The sequence below is a fragment of the Leptosomus discolor genome, chromosome 2 (genome assembly GCF_034619465.1).
Source record: "Leptosomus discolor isolate bLepDis1 chromosome 2, bLepDis1.hap2, whole genome shotgun sequence".
In the NCBI taxonomy this organism is placed as follows: domain Eukaryota; kingdom Metazoa; phylum Chordata; class Aves; order Leptosomiformes; family Leptosomidae; genus Leptosomus; species Leptosomus discolor.
Window position 1 is genome coordinate 17,505,342 of NC_141392.1, and position 27,156 is coordinate 17,532,497.

The window sequence follows — 27,156 nt, forward strand, 5'->3', positions numbered from 1 at the left end:
TTTTAGTGGCTAGCAAAGAACTGCAGAAAAGGTGTTTAGGAATGTATCATTCCTTCTAATTTACCGTTCCATCTTCCATCAGTTTCAGACAAGAACCAAAATCTGCTAATCGAATATGTCCATTCATATCCATCAAGATGTTGTCAGGTTTAATATCCCTGCAATTAAAACACATTTCAGAATTATGTATTGTATAACATACAGTCCAAGCATTAACCTGCAACACTTATCATTCAAAACCAGCAACAGGTCAGTAGAACACAATCACTCATCACATGGTGAAATTTGCACCAGGGACACTTCACGACAGGGCTATAGATCAAATCATATAATGCCTGTTAATTTTAGTTAGAATAGTGTGGTCTCATTCCTCTCATCTCTCACAAGTAGCTAGGAGAATCTCACTTGTTCTGAACTTTTGTATGTAAAACTTTTAAATCATCTGAAGAATTTTAGTGAAGTATTCTCAAGTGAAAGATGCACGCTTATACTGGAGCTGGAAAAGAATCTTTTAAGCTCTACCATAGAACAAAGGTCAATGAAACCCTAAAATAATTAACACAGTTTTAAATTTGGTGTCTTTCATCAACATTTTCTCTCACATACACCTCAGCTCACTAAGTACGTCTGTCATACTTCTGCTGAAATGACCAGCAAAACCATCGTACGTACTACTGCAGCTCTGCTTGGCCAGGTTCTGCAGCTCTCTCATTCAGGTCATGATACACATAGAAAAATCTTTCTAAGCAGCCAACATAATACATACTCTTTATTTTTTTTTTTTATCTTGTGTTTTACAGATACCCAAGTATACTGAAACACAGATAAAGTGCATGACTCCAGTATGCAGCTGACTAGGATGAAAGCACCTACACTCTAAGTTACCAGAGGGACATTTATTGTTCAACTTGCAAACTAGGTTCAAATGTTGCAATTCCTTTTCATTAAAGTACAGTTATTAGAAAAATCCATTAAGCTACATTTTTAAAATATATGACATTATTGCATTCTTACTCTATCCTTATCTATTACATTCACAAGGTAAATTACAACTGTATGAAGTGCTATGAATGCTTTCTCAGCGAACAGTTATTTGTAAGACACAAGAACAAATCCTCTGAAACAAACAAAAAACAAGCGAAGGCATGACTTTGCTTCCTTCCCCTAACAACTTACAAATGAATGCCATCAAACGCTTTGCAGACAAATTTCAAGATATTCACAAACGAAGATATTCACACTGCACATGACAGCAAGGTTTTCTTTGGTTTGTTTGTTTTTAATAAAAAACTGAATAACAAACAATGTTTACTGAGAATTTATAACAGCAAAAGAATTACAACCGCATCTTGAACAACATTATAGAAGCAAAGGTATGAAGGTGTCGCACTGTTACACAGTCAGTGACAATTAATATGGTAACACTACACTGTTTTGAAGAAAAGTACTTTCTGAATTTGTGTTATCAAAGGACAAGCAGGCAGTGGCCCATGCTGAAAACAAATTTTAGCCAACTTCCAAATAGGCAGAAACACAAAGTAAAGAGCAAACGCTACTTAAGAAACCATAATTTTGCATCTTGCAACTGAGCATAAAGACAATTTTTTACAAAGTAAATAATAAAATTAACTGAGTCCATTCTCTAAATAACATTTTTCCACTTGACTTTTGCTGACACCGAATATGCCAAAGAACTGCAATCTCCAGACTGAGACAGCTTTATTTATTTTATATGCATTCAAAAAACATTCCTTAAACATGTTTCTAAATAAAAACAAACACATGCTATTGAGACCTCTGGAATTATAACTTCAGTTTAAAACACTCTGTAAAAACATGCACCTAAAATCAAGTTCCTCTTAGAAGCTGGACCTAGTTCAAGCTAAACAAAAACATGAGTCACCCCTGAGGCTCCATTTATCCATGTTCTATCTTTTAAATATATTCCTCAAGAGAAATAATAATAATCATCATCATCATCCAAATCTCCTGCATTTGATCTCACAAAACAGCAGAAAATATGAAAAATCTCACTTTATTGTCAACACTGTGCAAAAAGAAACCTGCAAACAACATTGAAAGCACTCAGAGGTACAAGTATTTCTTGCAAAGCGAAGTCTGTAAGGCTCAGTAATAACTTTGTACGAACAAGTTTTATAGCTGAGGATAAAAAAAAAAAAAAAAAAAAGAGACCAACTTAATGTATACAAATTCTTTTCAGCTCTTGTAACAGAAGGTATGGGTTATGAACAACCATTCTGAATTCAACTGAACTACGTTAATAATAGACAGTTTGAAAGACAAGAATTGCTGGCACCTGCAGAGCAGAGTGGGCTATAAGCAAAGGAAAAGTTAAGAAAATTATGAGCCCCAGAGGGGAACAAGGTAGAGGAGTAATTATTGCAGTGTAACTGAAGAGTTCAAAGGTGGTGATTATGGGGAAAAATACTATGTCGTAAACCCGGCATATCTACTGAGCCTGCAGTTGTTACACTGCATTAAAATTATGAGTTTTGTTCCAAGGTTTTGATTTGAATTACATTTGGTGACTCTCCTTCAGTGATCAGAACCGATTTGTCGCCTGTTCTAAACAGAGCATGGTCTCCCCTCTTCATACCCACCCACCTTCCCCGGCTTATCCCAGTTTCTTCACTGTATATGTTCCCTCTTCTCATGCTTCCATTGCAGCTGCAGTTTTATTCTGATCACCCCCTCCCTCCTAGACTCACCTCAAAAGTAGAGATGTCCAATCCTCCCCGGCCTATCAACCCCAAATCTCCTCTCCTTTTATTTCTTTCTTTCACACTCAGCTTCTTCACTCCTAAGGCCTTATCACCCTGCTTGTACACATTTAACTGATCTTTTTTTCTGCCATCTCAGTTCTCAGCAGTCACTATTTCTCCATAGTCACTTCCCAGATTCCCTTCCCATTCCCACTCTTCCTATTCCTCTAATCCTTGCTATCCTCTTTCCTCATGTCCAATTTTTGTTCTGTTGGAATCATCTTTGGCACCAAAAGGAAGAGCACTATTAGCAACAAAGTGTCTCCACACTGTCTCTATTGTCTATTTACCAGCACCTCCCAAAATTGTAGGGCAAGTCCCTTTATTCTTACACCTCTGAAACAGTGCAAACCTACAGCAGAAGAAAACTGTAACTTTTAGTTTAGGGTCTAAACTGTGCATATGGTTTTTTGAAACTCATAACAACTGGCATATTGAGGGGAAAATTGTATCTAAGTGGGGAGCAGAAAAATGAAAATACATCCATGTCTCAAGAAAGATTCTCTCCTGGATTTCAATGGTGTCTCCACATCCCAGAGCAGAACTTCTCACAGAATTATTTTATTTATTTAAAATCTATATTGGAAAAACAATGCATGTTTCTTGATCTTGTTCCTGGAAAGAGATACTGCTTCAGGCAGATACCAAGGAAGGAAAATTCCAGACCAACTAGCTAAAATCTGGCAAAAGGGATGAGCAAATAATGAAAAGTTAAATGGTTTAGCAAATAGACCACTGAGCTGAATCTCCATAGATAAGTTACTACTAGGTGACTGTGGGCAAACCATTTCAACATCACTGAATGATAACACTGGTGCTCAGTCAAGCAACAAATATAATCTGGCTAGAAGGCTATGAAGCACTAATACTCTAATAACCCTGTAATTAGTTTATTATAATAAAAGAAAATTGTCTCCTCACTTGAAATATGAAATAATAATTCATTTTCAAGAAGTATAAGCATTTGGAGGCCATTTTATGAACCAGATTTATAGTGGGAACAAGTATTGAATTGGGGGAATTGCTCTGACACCACTGTGCCCTCTGGAGGCCCTGAGTTCTACTCCCAGACAGTTCAGCCCTACTCTTGACAGCAGCTTCTGTGGGAAGCCAATGGGTACAGGCTGCCAGTCAGACCTGGTACAAATCAGGCTAGTACAGTTCTTCAAGTGTACTCCACAGTGAATTGAGAGGACATGGGTATTCAGCATACATTTTTGTAGCAATGCCACCTGAGGATATGAACTGAGCAGAATGCTGTTCTGCTTTTTTTGAATGAGTGATGTACCAGCATCAAAGGACCCAGAATTCTGGACCAAGTAAACTGCTTTAAAAATGTCCATTTAAACTGTGACTCCAACACAGAGCATAGTATTTTTCTGAGCTGCACTGGCCTTGACTGTAGGAGAAAATCAGTGCTGTACAGCAGTTTGGATAAAGTGATGCTCTTCGTATTTGTTTTGCAGATTTTCATTATTTGCTTCTGTTCATCCGGAGAATGCAGTAGGAATAAACAGTCTGTGTGACACTGGAAACTTCACTTGCACAGAAACGGAGTGTGGAGGCTTATGAAAAAAAATTGAAAAATCTTTAATGAATCATTTTTCATAATGCTTCTTGGTTTAATATGGGGAGCTGTTCTTCAGATTAGCGTGTTTACCCAGATGAATTCACTCACCTTTCTTTAAAACAGTTTACTTTCTTAAGCCACAATTAAAACCCAAACATTTTACATACTAACTGTGTTAATATAAATAACATTCTGAAATAGGACTACAGCAGATATCTGGATTATTGCCATTCATTATGATTTCTCTGTTAACGAGCCAGAGTAGAATTTCATTTGTTCAGTAAGACTCAAGAAAAAGTATCCCCTCTGAGACATGCTAAATCCATAGCACATTCCAGCTGTAAAACAAACTATAAAGAATTTTAATACATGTGAACGTATTTTTTTTCCTGGATTCATTTCTCATACTAAATGAAACTTCAGGAATTATAAGGACCTGCATATTGAAATTTGGACTAGACAACCTCCTTAAGTTCGTTCCAACTGATCATCTTATGGTTTCAAAGCATACCTGTTCCTGAGGTTCACCTATGTCATTCTTTGAATCAATGTTACTGCAAGACCACATGGAGTTTCTCAGGTCTACAGCACAGGAAGCAGCAGATTCCAGAAGAATCTTAAGTCAATTTTGTTTCATGGGCAGCCTCATGGAGGCAGGGGACAAGACAAACAGAAAGGAAGATCTATCAAAAAATAGAGTGACATTTAATGCAAGAGCTGTAACAGAACGATGAAGCAGCAGTCGTGTCAGACACTACCAAAGATTATGCCAATGGACCAACCCACAGTCCCGTATCTTTAAGGTTACATTATAAAAACCCTACTGGCACTGCAGAGTTTCTGATCAGTAGGGATCCCTCTTCTCAATAACCATACAGTTATGACACAGAATGTGCTCACTTTGGTTATTATTTTGTATTGTATGTATTTTTTATTTCAGCACAGAAAATGGTCAGGCAGAAATGGAGCAAAAGGTGAGTCCTTCTCTCTAACCAATAGCAACAAAAGGTGGCCAGACGGTGCAAGGGGGCACTTCACAATATGTCCTCATTGGAATAAACATTTCAGATGCTAATGGACTGTCCTCACATACACAGCTAGCTCTTAAAAAAGCAGCAGAACTGAAATGACAATAAAAAGGGTTATGTGGTTCTAAATTCAAAGACTGCAATGTGAGCTGAGCCTGAAGGAAGAAATGGACATGTCTGAAATCAAAGCAGCAATTTGATAGCTGAGCTAGCAGTTTATTTTAGCCCACCGGACAAGAAAGGCATAATTTGGAGAAAATTTTTTTATTTCTAATGTTAACGTTAGAAAAGCATGGAAATAAATTATTTTTCCTAAACAGGTCATATGCCCCAAGACATGCTGTCTTTGAATAGTAAAGAACAAAATGAAGAGCTTACATTAAATTATTTTTCTATGAAATCTTCACATGAACAGTGTTTTAATGTTACCAATGCAAATTAAAGTACCAGCAGATGAGAAAAGTAAGTTAGTTTCAGGTGTGACTAGTGGTACAGAGAAACTGATCCAGACAACTTATTACTAATTGAGGATTTCACGGCACATTATTTTCTCATTATACATGCAAGAGCATTCCCCACAAGTATAAATAAAAAGATTAAAAGCAGACATCAATGATTATAATCATCCACTATTACAACAAGAAATGTTATCCTCTGCCAAGCTACCTACTCTACAAAAACATAACCAAGATCTTACTGCCAGAATGCCTGGACTTTTTATCCAAAATTCCTTCAGAACACAGAATTATCCTTAGTCAGGACAGAAGTTTGGCAAACTGTTTATTTCACTCCCTTCTGTTGTTTCAGGCAGACTTTTATCCACACTCCTCCTCACACAGAAATGCTACATCAAGACATTTGGTTTTGGCAGCACTCCAATGGAAGGAGAAAATTTGGTGCCTGTGAAGTTTTTATGAAGGTATTCAGCAATGCCATACTGACAGCCCGCTTTAGGTATGCGGAGGGAAACAGCCGCTGAACCTCCATCAAGAATACTAGTCAATTGATGCATTTTTTTCACAGTACAAACCTACGGACACTGATGTCCAGGAGCTTATTTCTATTTTCCATTACAGTATACTGGGTTGTATCAAAGTCAAAGTTGCCACATTCTGCCAACTACAGTTTATCTGAATTCTAGCGAGCAAAACTAGAAATACTCTCCATCTGGCAAAGAGACCGACATGCACCGAGCCAAATTAGATTTGGACCGTCGGCAGTTATTCTTTAGTAATCCCAATAAGATAGGCTGCACAAGATAGCAGCATGAGAAAACTGGAATATGTTGTACCTCATTAACTGTGCCTCTTATCAAGACTCTGCTGTGCCTTCTCCTAAACAGACACTCCTCCACTTTTGGGTGAAATCCAAAAAGTGCATATTTCAATTGAATTCAAAATAAATTAAATAACTTTGATCACAACCTTATTATTTACATAGCACCCAAACAGTTGCATCATGTTTGTATATTAAACAAAACCTGCTTCATATAAAGTTGACAAACTAAAGCTTGCAACTGAAAAAGGTGCAGTAGCCTTGCCTATAGCCTTGAAGTCAACAGGAATAGTCAAAGACTAAGCACTTCAGTATTTAAGCCTTAATAAGCTAAGCAACTACATGAAAAAGTAAGTGCTATAAAGAACCTTATTTTAAAATTACAATGAGGAGGCTCAACTTTTTTTTTTTTTTCCCCCTTAAAACAGTATCTTAATTCTGTAAAACTACCTTGTTTTCTCATTAACTCTTGATAATATATCATTATCTGTTGTTCCAGGAATACCCAGTAATTCACCTCTACTAAAAGAATCTCACTACTGTTAGCAGCAGGGGATTCACCTAAATCTCATTAAAGTCACTAGACAGACTTCCATCAATTACTAGGAAACATCAACCGAACCAAGACAATAAAGGTTCTAGATCTGTGATACAGTCATTATTTATTGATCAGTGTGTGGTGTTTTCTATGTACACTGTTACACATCTAACCAAATTTTATTCGTAGTCATATTACAACACTAAATGAAAGATGGTACAGAAATCAAGGTTTCATGTACTAGATGCAGTACATGTGCTACATCACGTACAGAATCAGGTATTGAATCCAAAGTTACTTAGTTTCAGACTATACGTTCTGCCAAAGCGTACTATTTTAATCCCTAATCCAGATTGAGAGAAATAACTTATGTGTCCACTAAACCCAAGGTAATTACATTCCTCTTACTACAAAGAACTTGCACCACTGACTAGAAGTAGACAATGCAAAAAAGACTAAGGCGAATTGTTATTCACATCTAATGTGGGCAATACAAGTAGTAATGAATTTAAATCCCAATGAAAGATACTTAGATACTAGACATTAGAAAACCCTTCCATAACAACGACAGTAGGACACTGGAACAAATTGCTTAGGGAGATTTCACCACCTCCATCACTGCATTTTTTTTTTTTTTAAGAACTGGTTAGACAAACATCTGTCAAGAGTGGTTTAGCTATAGTTTGATCTTGCCTTGCAGCAGTGGTTTAGCTATAGTTTGATCTTGCCTTGCAGCAGAAGAAAAGTATTAGCTGACCTCTCCAAGTCCTCTCCCAGTCTTTTTCTCTACAGTCTTTAATTTCTGCCACTCAGACAAGTATTCTGGACACACCACAGTATTTACCTTATGGTATCTAATGTTCTTCCTGAATTTCAAATGCTAATAAAGGAAATAATAACAAACAACAGGGAATGAGTACATCAGCCAACACATATACGTCCTGAGTTTGTTCAGGCACTGATATTCATTCCTGAACACTTGAACTGAGTGCAGTTAGTGGCTTATAAATATATGGTCCACCACATCATATTACAATGTCCTCAAATTAATTTACCCTAGAAAAATGTCCCCCTGTGGCCTCTGTGCATATGTATTTGCTTTCAAATAACAGATCTCTCAAATATCATAACAGTTCTAAACCAAGGATAATTATTTTTAAAAGCTGCTTATATTTTTTTAAAAGAAGGAAAAAAAAATGAGTAAGTATAAGGGAAGATTTGAAAAATTCTTTTTGATAAGTGTTTGGCAGCTACAAACTCCCTGTAGCTACTGTCTTTCATCTAAAATGCTAATCAACTGACAAAACCAGATATCTATGGAGAAAACCCTGACATCCAGGCTAGGCCCCTCATGCAGTATTTCAAAGACATGTCAGGGCAAAGTCACTTGTGATGTCTAAGGTTTATTTCTATTGTCTTGTTGGTTTTACAGACTAAAACCAGGAGCACGCTGTGCCAGTTTACAACCATTTTAAATTTAGTACCTCACAATGCTGATTTACAGATGTCATTTTAAACACCTATGAAATAAAAATAAAAGAACTGCAGACATTATCAGAAAGACAATTCCTTATGGCAAACAATCATGGACATAATGAAGTCTGATAGCTAATGCATCCTGAAACTGGTAAAAGCTCAAATAAATAAAAAAGCAAGTTAATTGAAATAGTCCAATTACCAAACATCAGAACCATTAAAAACCAAACAAATGAAGACATACAAAAAAAGAAACTGGCCTCTTATAGTAGAGCAAGAATATAGAAGCTTGTAACTTCCCTCAGGGCTGTCTCCACCCTGAGATATTCATATTAGACCAAAAAACTTATAGTGACTCAAATATAAAATTTGGCACAAATAAAGAATTAAACATTTGAATGTATAATAATGCATTGATCTGGAACAGAATAGTAATGCTGAGTAAAAATTCATGCATAAAAACACGAGAGCTTTGTACTGTATTTCTTTTCAGGTAACTTTAGTAGTTCAAATAGCTATTTATAATGGTCTTAGGATGCAAAATATTTGAGGCACAAGCATAAAAGTTTTGAAAGATGTGCAAACAAAAGATGGGAGAAACAAAGCAGGAATGTGTTTTATTTTTTTAGAAGCAAAAGCCAATTTGAAAAACAAGTAAAACTCAAGAAGGAGATAACATTTGGGAAACGAGATAAATATTCTTAAATAAAACAAGTTGTCACTTAACTACAGAACAATACCCCAAAGCTCTGGAGGTACTATGTCATTCATTGATCAAAGTCAATCCAGAATCATGGTTAATTTGAAAAGACCACTCAAAATCCAACTGGACACTGTGCCTGGCAATCTGCTCTCGCTGATCCTGTTCTGATCAGGAGCGTTGGACTAGTTGATCTCAAGGGGTCCCTTCCATCCTCAACCATCCTGTGATTCTGAAATTATATGATTAAAGCTGCCTTTTCAATTTATTTCAGTAGTAATATTCCGGTTATATTGTAATAAAGGTCCTGAAATCTAGTTCTGAATGCAGTAACACCAAGATACTATATATTCACCTGTAGCAGCATATATACTTCTGAATGCTTGTGGCTCAAGACAGAATGCATCTTTAGCTTTAGTATTACTAATGTGCCTATTTTTGCACTGGAAATTGCAGTTCATAAGACAAAAACTGGCAAAATCTCTCTCAACTCTACAAGGATATGACAGGTAAAACCCACAAAATTGTCTTGATCATACCTTGACATCGAGTAGTAGTCAGGTTTATAAAATTTGTTAAAATGAAAAAATTCCTTTTCCTGCTCTAAAGTCCGACAAACAAAAAACCCCTATTTATCCCAAAATGCTCCACAATCAAGGTTAGACTTTGACGTTGCTGGCACTGTTAAGGTAACAAATGCTGGCAAGATGGGCCTCGAGCCATTAGGTAACACTATGTGAGTAGCCAACCACATTGCTCCTTTCATGGGTTTTCTCTGCATCACAAGTCCTATCAGAGCTATCAGAGGAGACTCACCTCCTCATTCGAACGGCTTCAGCACACGAGTCCGCAGCAATGGCAGGGCACAGCATGCAAGTCTCCTCCTTGTGCCCCAGAAGTATGGCAATCACTAGTACCACAGCTCTGCTGCTCCAAAGCAGTCTTTCTTTCACATACCAATTTCAAGAAGACTTTACATTTGCTGCCAGAAAATGTTAAAAGATCAGCTAGCTGGTTTATTCTATTGACATATAACTCGCCATATGGTTTGCCTCTCACATTGGGAGTCCCAGCTACGGTAATGGATTCCCCTAATGTTTCTTGCTTTTCTTAACTGAGGACTCTATCCTCTTCCTGACTCCCTAGTTAACCATATTGAAACTCACTGTACAACAATTTTGAACTTAACAAGCAGGAAGACAATAATTTTTTTTTTTTTTTTTTTTTTTTTAAACAAACAGCAGCAAGGCAAGGTTTATAGGAAGAATTTTAGGTGGCAAAATATATATGGAATTTGCTGAAGATGCAAACTAAGCACTATTCTAACCTGGACTACCTATGTGAACCTTATTCCAGCGCATGCATTAGTTTTCTCACTATGTTTTCCTTAGTTAAATTGTTTGTAAATTTGCAGTAACTATATGCGTGCTTTTTTATTATTATGAAAGAATATTCTCAGGAATACCCAGGCAGTAGAACAAGAGTACATAACATACACAAAAGCAAAGGATTTACATCAGGACTGTTTGCTTATTGATGGTTCTTCAGAACCCAGCGACTTGCAGGCAGAAGGGTTCAAACCAGGTGTTTAAATTATACCTTTATGCGACTAATTACTTGTGCCTACACTGAAAATACAACAGTAACTTGAAATGAAGGAGTCTCTGGGAAGAAAAGTGATGGCAGGGAGTGGATTGCTCACCTAGCAAGCAGCCTACACCAGAGGGGCCCTGAAGAAAAAACGCTGTTGAAAATGGGCTGTGAACCAGAAGTTTTGCCGTGGCGGGCTATGTACTACTTGTAAAGGAAGAGTTTGGAACCTTTAATTTACACAGCGTTTAGAAAACAAAACAACTAATTTCATTTCTCTGCCTCCATCTGCCACTCTTCTAGTTTTCTAATAAGCTACAAACATGTGCAGTGGAGGACCTGGCTGAGGGCACTCACTATTTTCACCTCTCTAACCTGCCCAGCTGTCACAATGCTTTTTTTGGATCTGATCATTCTGCTTATAGTTTCACATTCCTCAACAGAAACTCCACACCAACAACATTCATCACAGAAAACGGCCATTTGAGTCAACACTTGAGAGAATAATGGCCTTCAAGTTGCACGAATATTGAGAAAAAGTACTAAGTATGTGGCAGACAAGTAACTGTCACAGAAGTGTATTCAAATAACTTGAACATAGTTTGATCTTTTTTGTGGCAGTCTATTAGATGATACTTTAAAATACTTACTAAAATCCAAACTAATTTAAGCTGATGGTGGTAGAAACAAGTTTCATTGACCAGCCAACTTCAAACATTACATTTATTCACTTAAAATTTCAATGTAATCACAATGGAATACCAAGCAGCTTATTTGAACTCTGTCAACTTCAGTTGACAGAGCTGTTTCTGGGTTGCTGAACTGTACTCTTTTGTATCATTCTACACTTTTCCTCCAAAAGATAGGAATAAAAATATTATCAAGATAATTTAAAAAAACAATAAAAGAGACTGTATATTTGCCATGTTTTGCCACGTCAACTTTATTGGAATTCATTTTGGCTTCTAAGAACTTAAGTAAACAGATTAAGAACTCCAACCACTACCCTGCAGCATATTCTAAAGATTAAAAAATTAAAGTCTGCTAAGTAAGGCTAATTCATGTCAAAGCTTTTAGATTTCTAATAGTATCATGAGTTACTGGCGGGTAAAGGAGTAGAAAGAGTAAGCTCCTTAAGAACGTTATGTCCATCTGTGAGTGCCATCTGTCAAAGAAATCCTGAAAGAAGAGGCTAACAGGGAATCCAAAATATGCTCAGCTGTTGTACTGTAAATTACTACCTATGCCAGAAAATCTTAACGCATATTTCTAGGCAGATAAATGTTTTCTTTCTTTTTGATTCTGATTTTAGATATGCAGTCTTTGCTCTCCGCATTTCAGTACAACCATACATAGTCTCTGAAACAGCTGATTGCATTGAATAATTCTGAGTAAATTAGACAACATAAAATGAGGATTGGATTGGTTTTGACAATGACAGTCAAAAAAACATTTTTCATATTAACTTTTTTTAAATGCACTGACGATACTAAGAAAGCGATTCACAGAAGAATGCTCACTCTGTAAAATTTAACAAGTTTTAATATATACTCTTATATATGTGTTTATGTATATGTATGCAGCTATGTAAGACATACGTACCTGGTTTTTAATTATCAGGGATATTTATAAGTGCCCTGAGCTGAAGCAAGCTGCTAGTCTCAAATCACTAGAAAATTTCTGGGACTGATGAAGAAACAAACTAACCTGCTGGGTCCATGCTGCATCCCATAGCAACTCCTCCCTAGTCCTTTTCTATCTTCCTCTGGGAATAAATACACAGATATGACTACATCAAGAATTATGGGCAGTGAGGGAAAGGGAGGCCTGTACAGAAATGAGTTCTGAGATGCTTTTCATTCTGGCAAAGGAAGGACATACAGTCTTAATATGAGGTTGATCTTATCCCTCTCTCATCCATGAACTCGATCAGCAGTAAAAATCACCATGAAGCTATAAAAATATATTAAAAGGAGGGCAGTGGGGGAAACCACACAGAAGAATGTAGAACATACTTTAAAGACATATAACATATAAAGGAATAGGGAGCACATTACAAAAGTTTAAATAATTGTTTCTTGTTCCTGAGCTATGTCGGAAACAGAACAAAGATGCAAAGCTGCAAAGTAAACCCTGGAGGCTGACAATAAAATGGTTTACAATTAGAAGAAAACCAATGCCATCCCAAGAGAACAAATACATACATCAAATACTTTCCACAGCTCTTGCAACATGTGAAGCAGCACTGTTACATCCTATATGTTTTACCGTTCTTCCCCCAGGCTAGTATGTCTTTAGATTTCATGTATTTCTTGAAAGACTGCACAGCAGAAAGAAGAATGTTTCAGGAAACAACACTACTATACAGCTATTTTAATGTGCTGCACACAATCTTTGCCTTCTTCCTTCTTTGTCCAATAAAGGTTTACTCAGCAGTTACATAGATACTTATGATTCCTCTTTTTTTAATGGAAGTCAGTGTTAAGAATATCTGCCCCCCACCAAAAGAAAGGCGAGGGAGGAGGCTACTGACGAACAACAGACAAAAGCACGGCTTTTCCAAGTATGTCTTCTACTTAACTGTGCCCTAAATTAACAGTATATAGGTTAAATGCTAATAGGAAAGAAGATTCCCTCCTAGTGAGTAAGTAAAAAGTAGAACAGTGGAGAGCAAAGAGCCTACTACTCCTGAAAAAATAAAACTAAATTCAGGATAACCTCTCTTGCTTCCTCCCAGCTTGATCATGTTCTTTACTGTATTGCAAATATGTCATTTTTTACCTTTTGGTTATTTGCAAAAATTAAAATGCACTAATGAATAACTGTGTCGGAGGAATTCTAGTCACAAGTGGTTAAAATACAGCAGAAGATACTGCTATTAAATACAAGAAACACAAAGGGATTGATTTTTATTTACAGAGAAAAAGAAAGTAATGGCATGTGTGAAATTACACCTATATATGTGCACAAGGGAAAGAAGAAAAATTGTATTTCATTGGAAATTTAGATTATTTCATGTTATTATTCATTCCATGTCAACAATGAATAGCTGCTAGTTCAACCTGAGTGATGTTGATATAGGCTAAACCAAAACCTTGCTGGAGGCAGCAAGAAAAACAAAAGAATAAAATGAGTGCCCTACAGGAGTGTACACTCACAAAGCTTTACACTGAAAAGAAAGAAGCAGCAGAGCGCTGGATCATTTCCAACCAGTGGAAGGAATTGAAGAGGGATATAAATGGCTTTAAATCCATGAGGAAAGCACAAATGAACAAACATAAAAGTCCTCCCACCTATGTCACAATGTCAGGAATCCAAAATAATTTTTTAAAGGGTGAAAATCAAACATCACGCCTAGTTGCTCAGCTTCAGGGTCCTGACTGGGAAGGTACTGCTTGCCTGGTGAAAGACCTAACACTGCACTGCAGTAGCCGCGCCTGGCATGTCACTCTTACCCGCACAACTGGCCTTCCCCAAACTTAAATACAAGAGAAGCTTGGTAATGAATCTTTTGACTCAGAAGTCCTACCCTGACAGGTAAAACAAGATACATTTCACATTATTATTTACCATTAGCTTTCCAGTTGTGCTAAGGTAATTCAATGTGAAAAATGTACAGGTTTGTTTCTATGTTCAGGGGGATCACGAGGTAGGTTAGAAGACTTCCCAGAAGTCTCCTGTGCCCATCTGAAAAACAGTTTTACTACTTCTTGGAAGATTTTTTTTTTCCCCTCTTATTTTGGTATTTTGAGGCAGTAGGGTGCTTTCCTTTTTGACACTAAAATTACATTCAAAGTAACAGATTTCTGGCCTATAAGAGACTGAAGCTATGATCCGTCATCTAACCGTGGGATACCAAGCAAGATGGGATACCTTCTCCTCAGAAAGACCAGCTCCTTGACCCTTCTTTGCTGTACAGCATAAACATGTATGGAAGCAGAATGAAAAGGGCAGAAAACAGTGAACAGAAGGATGTGACTCATGTGAGGATGTGCTTCAAATTCCTATCCCGACTGTTGATTATTTTAGTAACAGCCAATTTTATTAACATGTTTTTCAATTTTGCTTTGTCACATCCAATGTCCATAGAAAAGTCATCAACTGCAAAAGGAAGTTGTCATCAGACAGGGAATTTTTGAGTCTTTAAAATGCTGAAAAGCAGCACCTTGTACAGACAGCTGAAGGGAAAAGTGATAGAAGTTAGGTTGTATCTCAGGTAAGAGCTAAGTTTGCTGAAGCACTCAGGTGAACCAGAAGCCTGCATCTCAATGAAAATCACGGAAAGTGATTCAAGCTTTGCCATTTTTATATCCTACGATAGAATGCAACAGAATTCATATTGAGAAGTTACAATGAGAAAACACATAGTTGGAAACTATGCGCTTCATAGCACTGCTAATTTAATTAGAGATTAAGATATGACTGGTTTGATATGCCTAAATTACACGTGTTGTATTAAAGATAGATTTGAATAAAGAACTGCTGCTACAAAGTGAAAGCTAGAGTTGAATTCACATTTTTAAAAGAAAGTCAGAGAATACTATCTTTGAACAAATAGTTATTCAGGAATATTCAAAACCACAAAAAAAAAACCCTGCAGCCCTCAGAAGTCACGCATGTCTTCCTCCCCTTCTTGTTTCCCTCGCTCCCATGCTTGTTTTCTGTCTAGTATCCTCCTCCATTTAAAAAGCTGGTCACTTGCAGGATCAAAGTTGCTATTTTCAGTCACTTAACCGATGGTTAATCTCATTGTTGCTTGCCTGTTTAAGTAGAATTAGTTGTCTACTGTGCACCTAATAGCTAACAAGGAGACTGACATTAAGTCCTTGGCTATATGTCATGTAACAGAAGGTGCATTTCAGAACTCCCACAAGCAAGCAGTTTTAGCTAGTTTTCATGCTCGTTTTTACAGAGTTGATCAATATTTGAACTTATGTGACTTGATTAATGTCTGCATTAATCATTATTGTCTGGCTAAGACTCACGCTCTCCTCTCTCTGGAAACCAAATTGAAAAGCAAATATTTTAAAGCAGAGAACTGCAGTTTGGAACGTAAACTAGCAAGTAGACCAGTTACATCTATAAATGATTTATTAACATGAGACATAAGCAGAGTTAATCAAAAACTTTCTTTGGACACGTGTTATATCAGATCTACTCCATGAAAAGTCTCAGTAAAAAATAAAGTAAAAATTTTACTCAGAAGTGTGGAATCAAAGATCATTCCTAATTGGTACCTCTGTCTCAGCTTCAACCAGGAGAGACTTCTCTGAACTTACCACCAGCCAAATGGCTTCCAGCAGGGTGTTTATTTTAAAAAATGAAAAAGTTCTCCCACAGTACTTGACACTATCAACACCATTACCAAAGCATTCTGAGAAAATGATACTTCATATGTAAGCAAAGTCACCTACAAGCCTAACACTATTATTTTTCCATAGATTCAAAGAAAAATACCTATTCTGTTTTGAAACATCAGAAAGCAATAGACAGTGTTTAAATATTGAATTTTTAATACTCAACTTGAGATGACCTGTTCTAAACAGATCATAGAATTGTAACACAGAATCACAGAATACCAGGTTGGAAGGGACCTCAAGGATCATCTGGTCCAACCATTCTTGGCAAAAGCACAGTCTAGACAAGAGGGCCCAGCACCCTGTCTAGCCAACAGACAGAAAACTTGGTTCCTCTAATAAATAAAAACATTCCTTAAAATGTCTATGTAAATTACCTTCCTTCTTCTCATGTATTTGCAGCTGAGGAGTATATGTGGGGAAGTACTGGCTGACATATTTCTTTAACGTAAGAAACAAAGCAAAATCCCAGCATTGAGATTTGAACATCATAACTACACACTCACTGATGTAAAATAGTTGTTCAAAAAGACCAATTAGACCAGAAGTTTGCAAAAAAGCCTCTGCCACTCTCCTCAGAATTGCATCTACTGAGGTTAAATTCAACTCAAACATTGTATTGATGTGAAATCCTCCACTCTGGCACCACGTGAATCAGTTGGCCTGCAAGACCAGACTGGGCAAGTAACTCACCTATCTGCTTCAAGACATATTCTTTATAAAATAAGTCACAAGTCTCTTACTACATAAATTCTGAGAATTTTATGGCTTTATTTCCTACATTTCAGTTGTATTAGTATTTTAAAGACTTCGCTGCAAGACTAAAAAAATTATAATGATAAAAGACAACCATCAGTTATTGACAGTTTTTATAAAGTATGCAATACTGAGAGATCAGTTATTTAGGAATAATAATAAGGATCTACCAGTTGTTTGAGCTAATCATGTTTTTCCTCTTAGCTAGACCAAATTTTCCAGTTTCCTGTTATCTGTCTATGGTCAGCTTTCAAGCTCCCTAATAAAGCCTATCGAAGGGACCAGCTCTGACCTACTGTGAAGTAGCACACAGCAGATAAGGTATTCGGGGTTCTTCTGCTTAATATATTATGCAAATGTAATTAAAAACTTCAATAAGATTATTACTGATGCTATTTAAACGTTGCACAAACTAGTATCACACCATCAGACACTTTCAGCCACAAATTCTCATTACCATAAAATACAAATGAAGTTGAAGCCTGCAGTACAAATCCCACACAAGCACGCGCATCTCAACTATTTCACACACTAGCTGCATTTTTACCTTAAATGTACATCTGGTCTTCAATAACTGCTGTACCGTGTTCAAGCAGACCAGTTATAGAGAAGTTCAACCACAAAAGAACCCAAGAACTACATCAGGATTGTGTCAAAATTTCTAACAGGATACCAGAAGCATCTTCAAGATATTCTCTGTTTTCATGTGGCAACAGGAATTTCCCGACTTTTCAGAGCAACTCTATTATTTCATCACTCTCTCTAGAACAGAGGGATTAGAAGATATTTGATGCTGCCAGTAATATTCTCCACACCATGTTAAATTGCACCGATCTGGTACTAGGGAACTGGGAAGTAATAATAGAACCAAAACATGTTTGTGAAACGCTTCATTTGATTGAAACCGCACAAAACACAGCCAAAATGTTATACAACAGTTTCTAACCTACAGAAATCAGCACCTGCAACAGAAAGACACAGACTTAAAGCGAAAATATATGTTTTTACATGGTATTCTCCAAAATGTTTCAGTGTGTTAGAGGTTTCACATTAGTTTCATCCAGACACTGTAGGACATGCACGTTCAGTTAGTGTAAACTGGGAAAGACACAAATACACTGAGTCAGGCACAGTTTTGGCACGCAGCAACACAGAAAGATTACGGCAACACATTCAGACGATAAGCAGGGAAATCAGTGAGCTGTTTTGCATTCATGTAGATACTGGCAGAGTACAGAAGTTACTAACTCATTTAAAAATTGTGGGACAGAAATTTTAGGTGTTGGTATATTCATAGAAAAAGCAGGAAAAGGACAGAACAAGCAAAACAGGACAACAGAACTCTTATCTCCCCAGGGAAACTGCACTGAGCAGCTTCTATATTTGTTCATGTTTCTCATGGAGCTGGCATAATTATTGATGACACATACTTTTTTTTTTTTTTAAATTTATCTTGAGCATGTTAAGGTCAGACATCACTGTTCATTAGGAATCAGTTTGCCTTAATTGGAATTAAATCTGTGAGAAGGGACACAAAGGTCTAGTTTGAAGTCAGATACAACAAAACAAGGCTGCATTTCTTGCCCATGACATCCTCAGAATCCTTCTGATTTTTTGATAAGAGACAAGTTAATCCCACTTATGATATTCAAATGGGAATCACAATGTTTCACATTTCGGCATTCACAACTCTCCTAAACATCTGACTGTCAAAAGCAATCATGGCATTAGTAGTACAGAATCTCAGACAAATATTTCCCAGGAACTATAGTTTAAAGCAACAAGGTAAGCAAAGACTGAATCAATGATCATTAAAGACTTGCATCTTGACAATAATTTATTTTTTGGGTACACTGGACAAAAGCCATCACTGTAAATCATGCTTTTGTTACTTAATTTTCCACACCTTTTTGGGGTTTACATTCTTAAAAAGGACTACCAGCTTTGTGATGTGAGTAGAAAGAGAACGTTATTTGGAGCTATTGCAGTTAATCAGGCAGAAAACATGTTGACTATACTAATATAATACAACTTCCACTTCCCTTAAAATACTATGTAATATTTAGAGTGATTATGAGGAATACCATGTTAGACCATGCAAACACTGAGAGCAAAATCTGAATTCCTTTGCATGCGCAATTCATGATAATCAGGCAATTTGTGTCACAGTATCATGAACTGAGACAAAATCCCATATGAAAATGTTTTAAGAGATTTTTTTTTTTTCACATGAGAAAGACCGCCACTGAAAGAATGAACGACAGCACTAGTAAAGGTATTGGTAAGGAACTGGCTAAAAGAGAGGTAACAATGGCTAGTGCTGAAAGAGGAAATAAAACCAGGGGACGATTATTAGTGGTAAACCTGCAGGGTCAGTTTTGAAACTGATTTTACATTTTAGTTAATAACTGGCACAAAAATAAATGCATGCTAATAAATACTGTAGATATCACAGAGCTGGAAAGCAGCAGTAACAGCAGGGAAGACTAAAATATCAGACATACAGCAATGACTAAACTGAAGACTATAGTAACAGAAATCAGATTAAATGTAACAGTGTAAAATGTAAATACCTGCCTATTGAATGTAACGGCAGAAACTTCACCTATACACTAAGAACTTATCAACTGTAAATGACAGAGAAGGACTTGGGTACACCAAATAATTATATTATACCTTTACACTTTCAGTGTAATGGAACCATGGCTCTTGGTTTCACTGGGAGAAATATTCTAGCAGTTTCACTGGGCGAAATATTCTAGCAGAGAGAGAAAAATATTGCAGCTAGAAAAACAAGTTCTTTCTAAAACGTCATCTGGAATATTATTTAAAATCCTTGTCATTAAAGTTTCAGTAATTTAAAAGTCATCTTGACAACTTTAAGAGTGAACGACCATTTAAAGAACGACCATACTCAAAATGGGCATGAAACACTACTTCAAAAGTTGTGACAAGTAAAAAATCCCTAAAATTTTAACTTGCACATAAGAAACTTCAATCAAGCTACCAAACATGTGCCAAAACATAACTGTAGCTCCAATAGTATGAAACGAACCAAAATGAAGTAGTCATTGTGGCACAGAAATTTGGTTCTTTTTATCACTACTAAATTCTTTAGAGTTAGACTCACATGTAAATAAAGAAACATTATATTTTCCAATTCTTTTATTTTGCAACACTTACCCATGATCAAAACCAGTCTTTGAAATACAGCACATGTGCATTTCTTATCTTGTTTTACTTACTGCAGTCCCAAAACCTACTAGTCTTTTTGGAAGTACTCACAATCTAAAAGTTTTGCTTACTCTTTGCTGTATCTTGGCTGTTACTACACCCACAAAGTCAGAGACAAAATTAACCTGGATTGAAACTCCACAGCTCTATTGCTCTGCAATAAGAACAAAATATGTCCACCACATGAAATTACACTGTGTTTATTTTTCACTACACCTGTACTCCACTTTGTAAATGAGGATATGATTACCTGCCTTCCCAGACAGACCGTGTAAAATGCCCATACATCTCAACAGGATGCCACCTGAAGTCCAGTTGACCCTATTCACCACTGAATTGACAAGAATCACTATGGGACAATTACAAGCTCTTGCTTCTTTGGCCTCTGTAAAGCTCTCATGGCTCCTGCTTATCACTATCATCCATCTGATACTATGTAAAGTTACCTCTTTTCAGACACTAAGACAGCCCTTCATGTGCTCAGCACGCAGCTGCAGACTGTAGAAAGATTTTGTTGTACTAGATTAGTCAGTATGGAAGTAGTTCTAGTAACAATTTATCTTTTGCTAAGGAAAAATATATGCACAAGTAAGTATATTAAAAATGAAGCGTGCTTGTATAAACATAACGTACCAAAATATTTATATGTAAAATTAACACTAAATTAGTCTATGATATCTCTGGCATCTGAGGAAGATTGTACAAATCTGCTTTTCCTAGAAGATCACTGTACTAGAGATCAAAACGGCACTGTCATACTTTTACACAGGAATATTTTATCATTTTTTAAAACAACTCTTCAGAAAAAACAATAGCTTTATTCAATAGATAGGCCGCTATCACGTTTAAATCACAGGAAAATGATAATAATCTGAGGGAAAGAATACTAAACAAATACATTAATTATTCTCACAGAATAGAAATGAAGGAAAAGAATAAAAATGCATTCTAAAGACTCTCATCCCATAAACCATTCAGAATGTGTTTGGTCAGGTTTAACCTGTAATACAATCTTTATTCCAACAGAAAGCCAAGGAAACACGCAAGAATAAGCTAGACTAAGTCTGAAGTATATGTCTGCAGTTCTTCTACTACGCCATATAATAACAGACATAAGACATAAATAGTTTGACATGTGTTTTTTGCTTTCATTGTTGTTAGAAAACAAAGAAACAAAACATATTGACAAGCATGATCCAGATATAACAAGCACTATAACATCTCCCTAAAACTCCTGACAGCAACAGACTGAGGAAGGAACTGTAGCCAGAGGCTATAGAGGAAGAAATGCATTTGGTCTAAATGCATCCCAGTATCTTCAGTACCTGCAGCAGCTTGGCCGATAAACATCTCAGAACTTTAAAAATAGTAAGAAAAATAAAGAGTGCACTGTTTCCTGAAACACACTAAAATTACACTTATTAAGAATAAAGGACTGTTATTGAAAAGTCTTTGTATTCAAGTTGCATATGGATTACACTTCTTTTTCTTTTAACATAAAGCATAAGGCACAATTCTTGCTTAAAAATAAAACAAAACCATAATTTTTAAAATATCTCAGCTAGGAACTTAAGGCCTGAATTTTCAGCCCATATGCCTATGCAAAACCCTAAAAAAGCTGTACTTGCATAAAAGTAAATTCCTTTCCGTGCTAAAAATTCAATTTCCTATCAGAGGCAGACTTAACTTTGCTACTGTTATACCAGATCAGATTTTAGCCCTTCCTCTCTTTTTTTTTTCCTCTCTTCTAGCCAGTATTTTCTCTTTTGTACCTTTCTAACTCCCTTTTCCTGGACTTTACATACTGTATCTGATTAAAAATTACTGACTTACAGTGGCAGTAATATCACTGCTTCCTGCTGCATGAGGAAATGCTAAAGGCTGCCCCCCAATAGCCAACAAAGAAAAACTGAACAGCATAAACATCACAGCACCTGAGTCAATAAAGATTTTAATACAACTTTTCAGATAAAGCTCCACGAGGTCTTGCTTCCCTGACCCCAACCATGAAGCCTTCCATAACTGAACCAAGCATGACCTTATGCAAGCATCTGCTTTGTAAGCAGTATTCTAATTTGCAGGCTGTTAAGTGACCTATTTTTTCCTCATGTAAGAAGTTAAAACCTAGTAATATTTTGCTGTTATTAAAAAGGAACATGAGGTAGGCTCTTCTAACAGTACAACAGCTCTTCTGAAACTGTAACAGGGAAAAGCTTACCGTAGAACAGCTTCAATGCAGACAAGGTTATTTGTACTGGTACTTCCTTAACTGCCCTTTCAGGAATCAGACTCTTGCACTGGTATCTTATTATAACTAGGATATCTTGCAAGGCTATATTAATTTACCATGAAGAAAAGGAAGTATTTCATTAGTGGCTGGGGCAACAGCAATTTAATTCAGAAATTCAAACATCACATTTCCACTTGTCAGCTCTGAAAGTTCAGATAGTGAAGACATTCTCACTCCAAATCCATCAAATACCCACTGGGAAGAATGCTCTAGCAAGAAACTAGGTAAAAGAAAATGGTTTAAAACACTTCTTATAATGTATTCAAGTATTTCAATCTCACAGTTTTATACTAACACTGCAGGAATATCAAACAATAAAGCCAAGTTATTATTGCTCATTCAGGCAATGGCAAACCTACATGACACTCAAATTCAGAGGACGATTAGAAATTTGTCCTGTGCAGCTTTTAATCTGACCTAATCTAATAACATAAAACCAATTGTATTTTAAATTAAAAGAAAAAAGTAAAGGGCCCATAATCATAAATAAAATTAGGAACTCAAGGAACTATAGGGTATTAATAAATGAAAATTTGAGACACTATGAAAGAAGGTAGTTATTAAATAGTGTTCAAAGAGATAATGAAATAGAAAGTCTGTAGAAGACAAAACACAAGGCAGTCAGTCTCCTAATATAACAAAAAACTTGAGAATAATGAAGATTCAACTTCCATCCTCATTTCCTCCTGCATCATTCTGAACTTTACAAATGAGAACAAAATCACTTAAAGTGTTAATTACCAACTCTATCCTCAGCCACTAATCAAAGAGCTAGTTACACCCTCAGAATCACAGTCATCAGGACTAAAAATTCGGAAGTAAGGAAAATGTTCTTGTCCTACTTTCCTGGTGTTGATTTTGGATATCAAAGAAATTAGTAGGAGAAAATAATTCCAGGTCTGAAATAATCAGAAAAGAATGAGCAAGTGTAAAATTATAGCTTAACTCACATAAAAACAGCTTGCAAATGAGAATGCTTTGTCTTCAAAAAAATTATTCAATTCTGAAAACACCTCCAACTTCTTAAGACACTGAAACAGATCTCCCATCAGAGATATGACAGTTCTAATGTGGACTTTTTCTTCTGGAAACACCACAGAAGACAAATGAATCTTTATGCTAGAGGCAACACTATCTCCTTGAAATTTCTAACACATTTAGCATTCACTGAGCCTTGCTATAAACATTATTACCTGGAAGGCAAGGCCAGGTTGGTTTTTTTTTTATGTAAGACTTTTGGCATTAAGAATTTTCCCATTAAGACACAACGCTAAAAAGCACCTTTTTCAATCAAGCTTTATTTCATAGAATCACAGAACGGTTTGGGTTGGAATGGACCTTGAAGATCATCTAGTCCAACCCCCCTGCCATGGGCAGGGACACCTTCCACCAGACCAGGTTGCTCCAAGCCCCATCCAACCTGGCCTTGAACACTGCCAGGGAGGGGGCAGCCATAGCTTCTCTGGGCAACCTGTGCCAGTGCCTCACCACCCTCACAGTGAAGAACTTCTTCCTAATATCTCATCTAAATTTGCCCTCTTTCAGTTTGCAACCATTACCCCTTGTCCTATCACTACACTCCCTGATCAAGAGTCCCTCCCCATCTTTCCTGTAAGCTCCCTTGAAGTACTGGAAGGCCACTCTAAGGTCTCCCTGGAGCCTTCTCTTCTCCAGGCTGAACAACCCCAACTCTCTCAGCCTGTCCTCATGGAGGAGGTGCTCCAGCCCCATGATCATCTTCATGGCCCTCCCCTGGACCTGCTCAAGCAGATCCACGTCTGTCTTGTGCTGAGGGCACAAGAGCTGGACGCAGCACTGCAGGTTGCGTCTCACTGGAGCAGAGTAGAGGGAGAGAATCCCCTCCCTTGACCTGCTGGCCACGCTGCTTTTGATGCAGCCCAGGATGCCATTGGCTTTCTGGGCTGCGAGCGCACATCGCTGGCTCATAATCGGTTTTTCACCCACCAGCACCCCCATGTCCTCCTCCCCAGGGCTGCTCTCGATCTACTCATCGCCCAGCCTGTATCTGTGCTTGGGATTGCCCTGATCCAGGTGCAGGACCTTGCACTTGGCCTTGTTGAACTCCATGAGGTTTGCACAGTCCTGCCTCGCCAGCCTCTCAAGGTCCCTCTGGATGGCCTCCCTTCCCTCCAGCATGTCCACTGCACCACACAGCTTGGTGTCACCAGCAAACATGCTGAGGATGCACTCAATCCCACTGTCCATGTCACCAACAAGGATGTTAAACAGCACTGGTCCTAAATGTCTGTCTCTCTCATTTTCACTTTTAGGAGGGTTTACATACTTCTGTTTCATGACAATCACACATAACAATCCTACCTAAACAGGATTACATACCATCTGACAGAGTGTTTACATCCATCTGCCCTTCATGCAACTGCACCCAGAAGATATACCAATCTATATAGGAAACAAAAAAATTTATCTTCATCTACACATTCCTCCTTTTCCTATGAGTCTTATTTCTAATAAAGGTGTAATTGTCCTAGCTAAAGGACTGGTGGAGACTCACCAGAAAGAATGAAGGAGTGTGCTCCTTGTCTAGCTGGCCTTCCTCAAGTAACAATAATTCAGAATTTCCTTCCTTGGGAGGCAGGTATCAGACATGAAAGGGGAAAGGTTTATTTCTGAGGGTATTTTGGCCAACTACATTTAAGATACCTCATCTCCAAGTGCTTCTTGCCAGATACCTCAAGTATCACTCAATGGATGTAGGCAAAAAACAGGCACAATGTGAGGAACATAGATTTTATTGGAAAGACCAACTTAAAGAAATTTCATCCGATTCTCATTCTCCACCAAACAGACTGGAGAATTGACCTGCGTTAGATAAAACACAAAGTTACTTTCAACTTGGACCGGTGTCCTCATTCAGTTCATTGCACAGCCCCACAAACCCTTGTGTCAGCAGAGCAGAAGGGATGTTTGGAGCTGGGGTCTCGAGGAGAGAAGAACAATGGGAGAAAAAAGGCCGAAGGATACATTTGTATAAGCACCTCTGCTGAAAGGAATACTCAAGGCTACTATCACTTAAGGCACTGGAATCAGGGTTTCTAAATTCCTTCTGCTTGAATAACACAGAGCGTATGTCTGCTAGTTCAGTCACCCATTGCACAGCTTTCACTTAAATTAACACTCCCCCTAGACACAATACTGTACGAAACCATTTGCCTTTACACGGTACCACAGCCAGCATGATTCACTAGCTCTTGGCACTCCAAGCATATGTGGGTCCTTTATTTCAAAATACTTTTAGGTCATCACAGGCTCCTTTGGAAATCCTACCATCAAATTGTAGTCAAATAGCATTAACCTCATGCAGTCCTCACTGCAGGTCTGATGCCACCCTGAGGGGGGTATATGGAGCAGCTGCCAGCATTTGTAACATACAGGGTCACAGGGCAAAACAAAACCCTAATTCTGTAAGGATGACCTTTGTTTCCAGCCCCTCCTCAGTGGAAAAACAGAGAGGAAACACACAGCCTAACTTGCAGAGCTCTTCTACCTCCGTAAAGGAATACCTCGTAAGGAAGCACTAGCTTACCAAATACTCACTGAAATAACTTTGTCCTGCAGTTTTCCCTGTAAAACTAAACCATGCAACATTTCAAAGCAATACATTTTCAGTAGACTATCAAAATAATCTTATGTTATTTTTTCCTTATTTTTCTAGCCCTGTTTCCTTCACTCTCAGCACTTTGTAAGGACATCTTCATGTATGTGTTCAACATTATGTCTGTTGCAAAGTTCGGTAAACACTTAAAATATGTTGTTGCTTTCTTTCAAACCCACAATTACTGTTCACTTTACCAAAGGCCAGAGCACTTGGCTCACCGTTGTGCCAACTCAACTCAGACATACCACGCAATGCGGCTAACTCCCCAGATGGGCCTTCCACCCCCAAATTTTCCACTTAAGCAAATTAATGATCAGGAAAAATGGGATACACCCAGAAGACAGAAAACCACTTATTCAGCAAGTCAAAAATGGATACGCTGGCACTGAAACTTATAGTTGAAAGTAAAATGCATCCTACAAAAAAATCCCAGATTTCAGTTGCCTGCTAACTACAGTAAATATTTCAGAGATGTCCCTGAGATGATTCTTACTGAGGACAAATAGTACCTTCTTGTTAAAAGCAAAGAAGAGGCTGGCTTGATAGGGAATAGAGTTCTTTTATCCCTCTAACAGATTTATTCCCTTATGTTCAATATTTCTCAGAAAGAATGTCACTTCCACAGAGAATTCTGCTGCTCTACATTTTAAGAACTCAAATGTCCCAATGAAGCTCAAATTTCAGCAGTTGATAAAGAAAACTGAAAGAAAAAACCAAAACAAACCAACCAACCAAACAAACCCAAAAAAACCTCCACCCCAACACCCCACATTACCTGGTGGTTTATAATGCTAAAACCCTTCAGACTAAAAGGCAGCAGCAACTAGAAATCCAGAAACACACTGACCAAGTTAACCATAATCTCGCATACCTTATGGAAGTAAGTGTGTTTATGCTTTCCATGCCTATCTTTTCATATGCA

General features: G+C 37.3%; 1 protein-coding gene across 5 annotated transcripts in view; it reads right to left on the minus strand.

Moving 5' to 3' along the window:
* Nucleotides 1–27,156, minus strand: part of CDC42BPA (CDC42 binding protein kinase alpha) — a 191,916-nt gene that overhangs the window by 82,667 nt on the left and 82,093 nt on the right. For all 5 annotated transcript variants that reach the window (XM_086460661.1, XM_086460663.1, XM_086460662.1 and 2 more), the window contains exon 6: nt 65–158. In XM_086460661.1, coding sequence (XP_086316787.1) covers nt 65–158 — 94 coding nt within the window. The remainder of the gene's footprint in view (nt 1–64; nt 159–27,156) is intronic.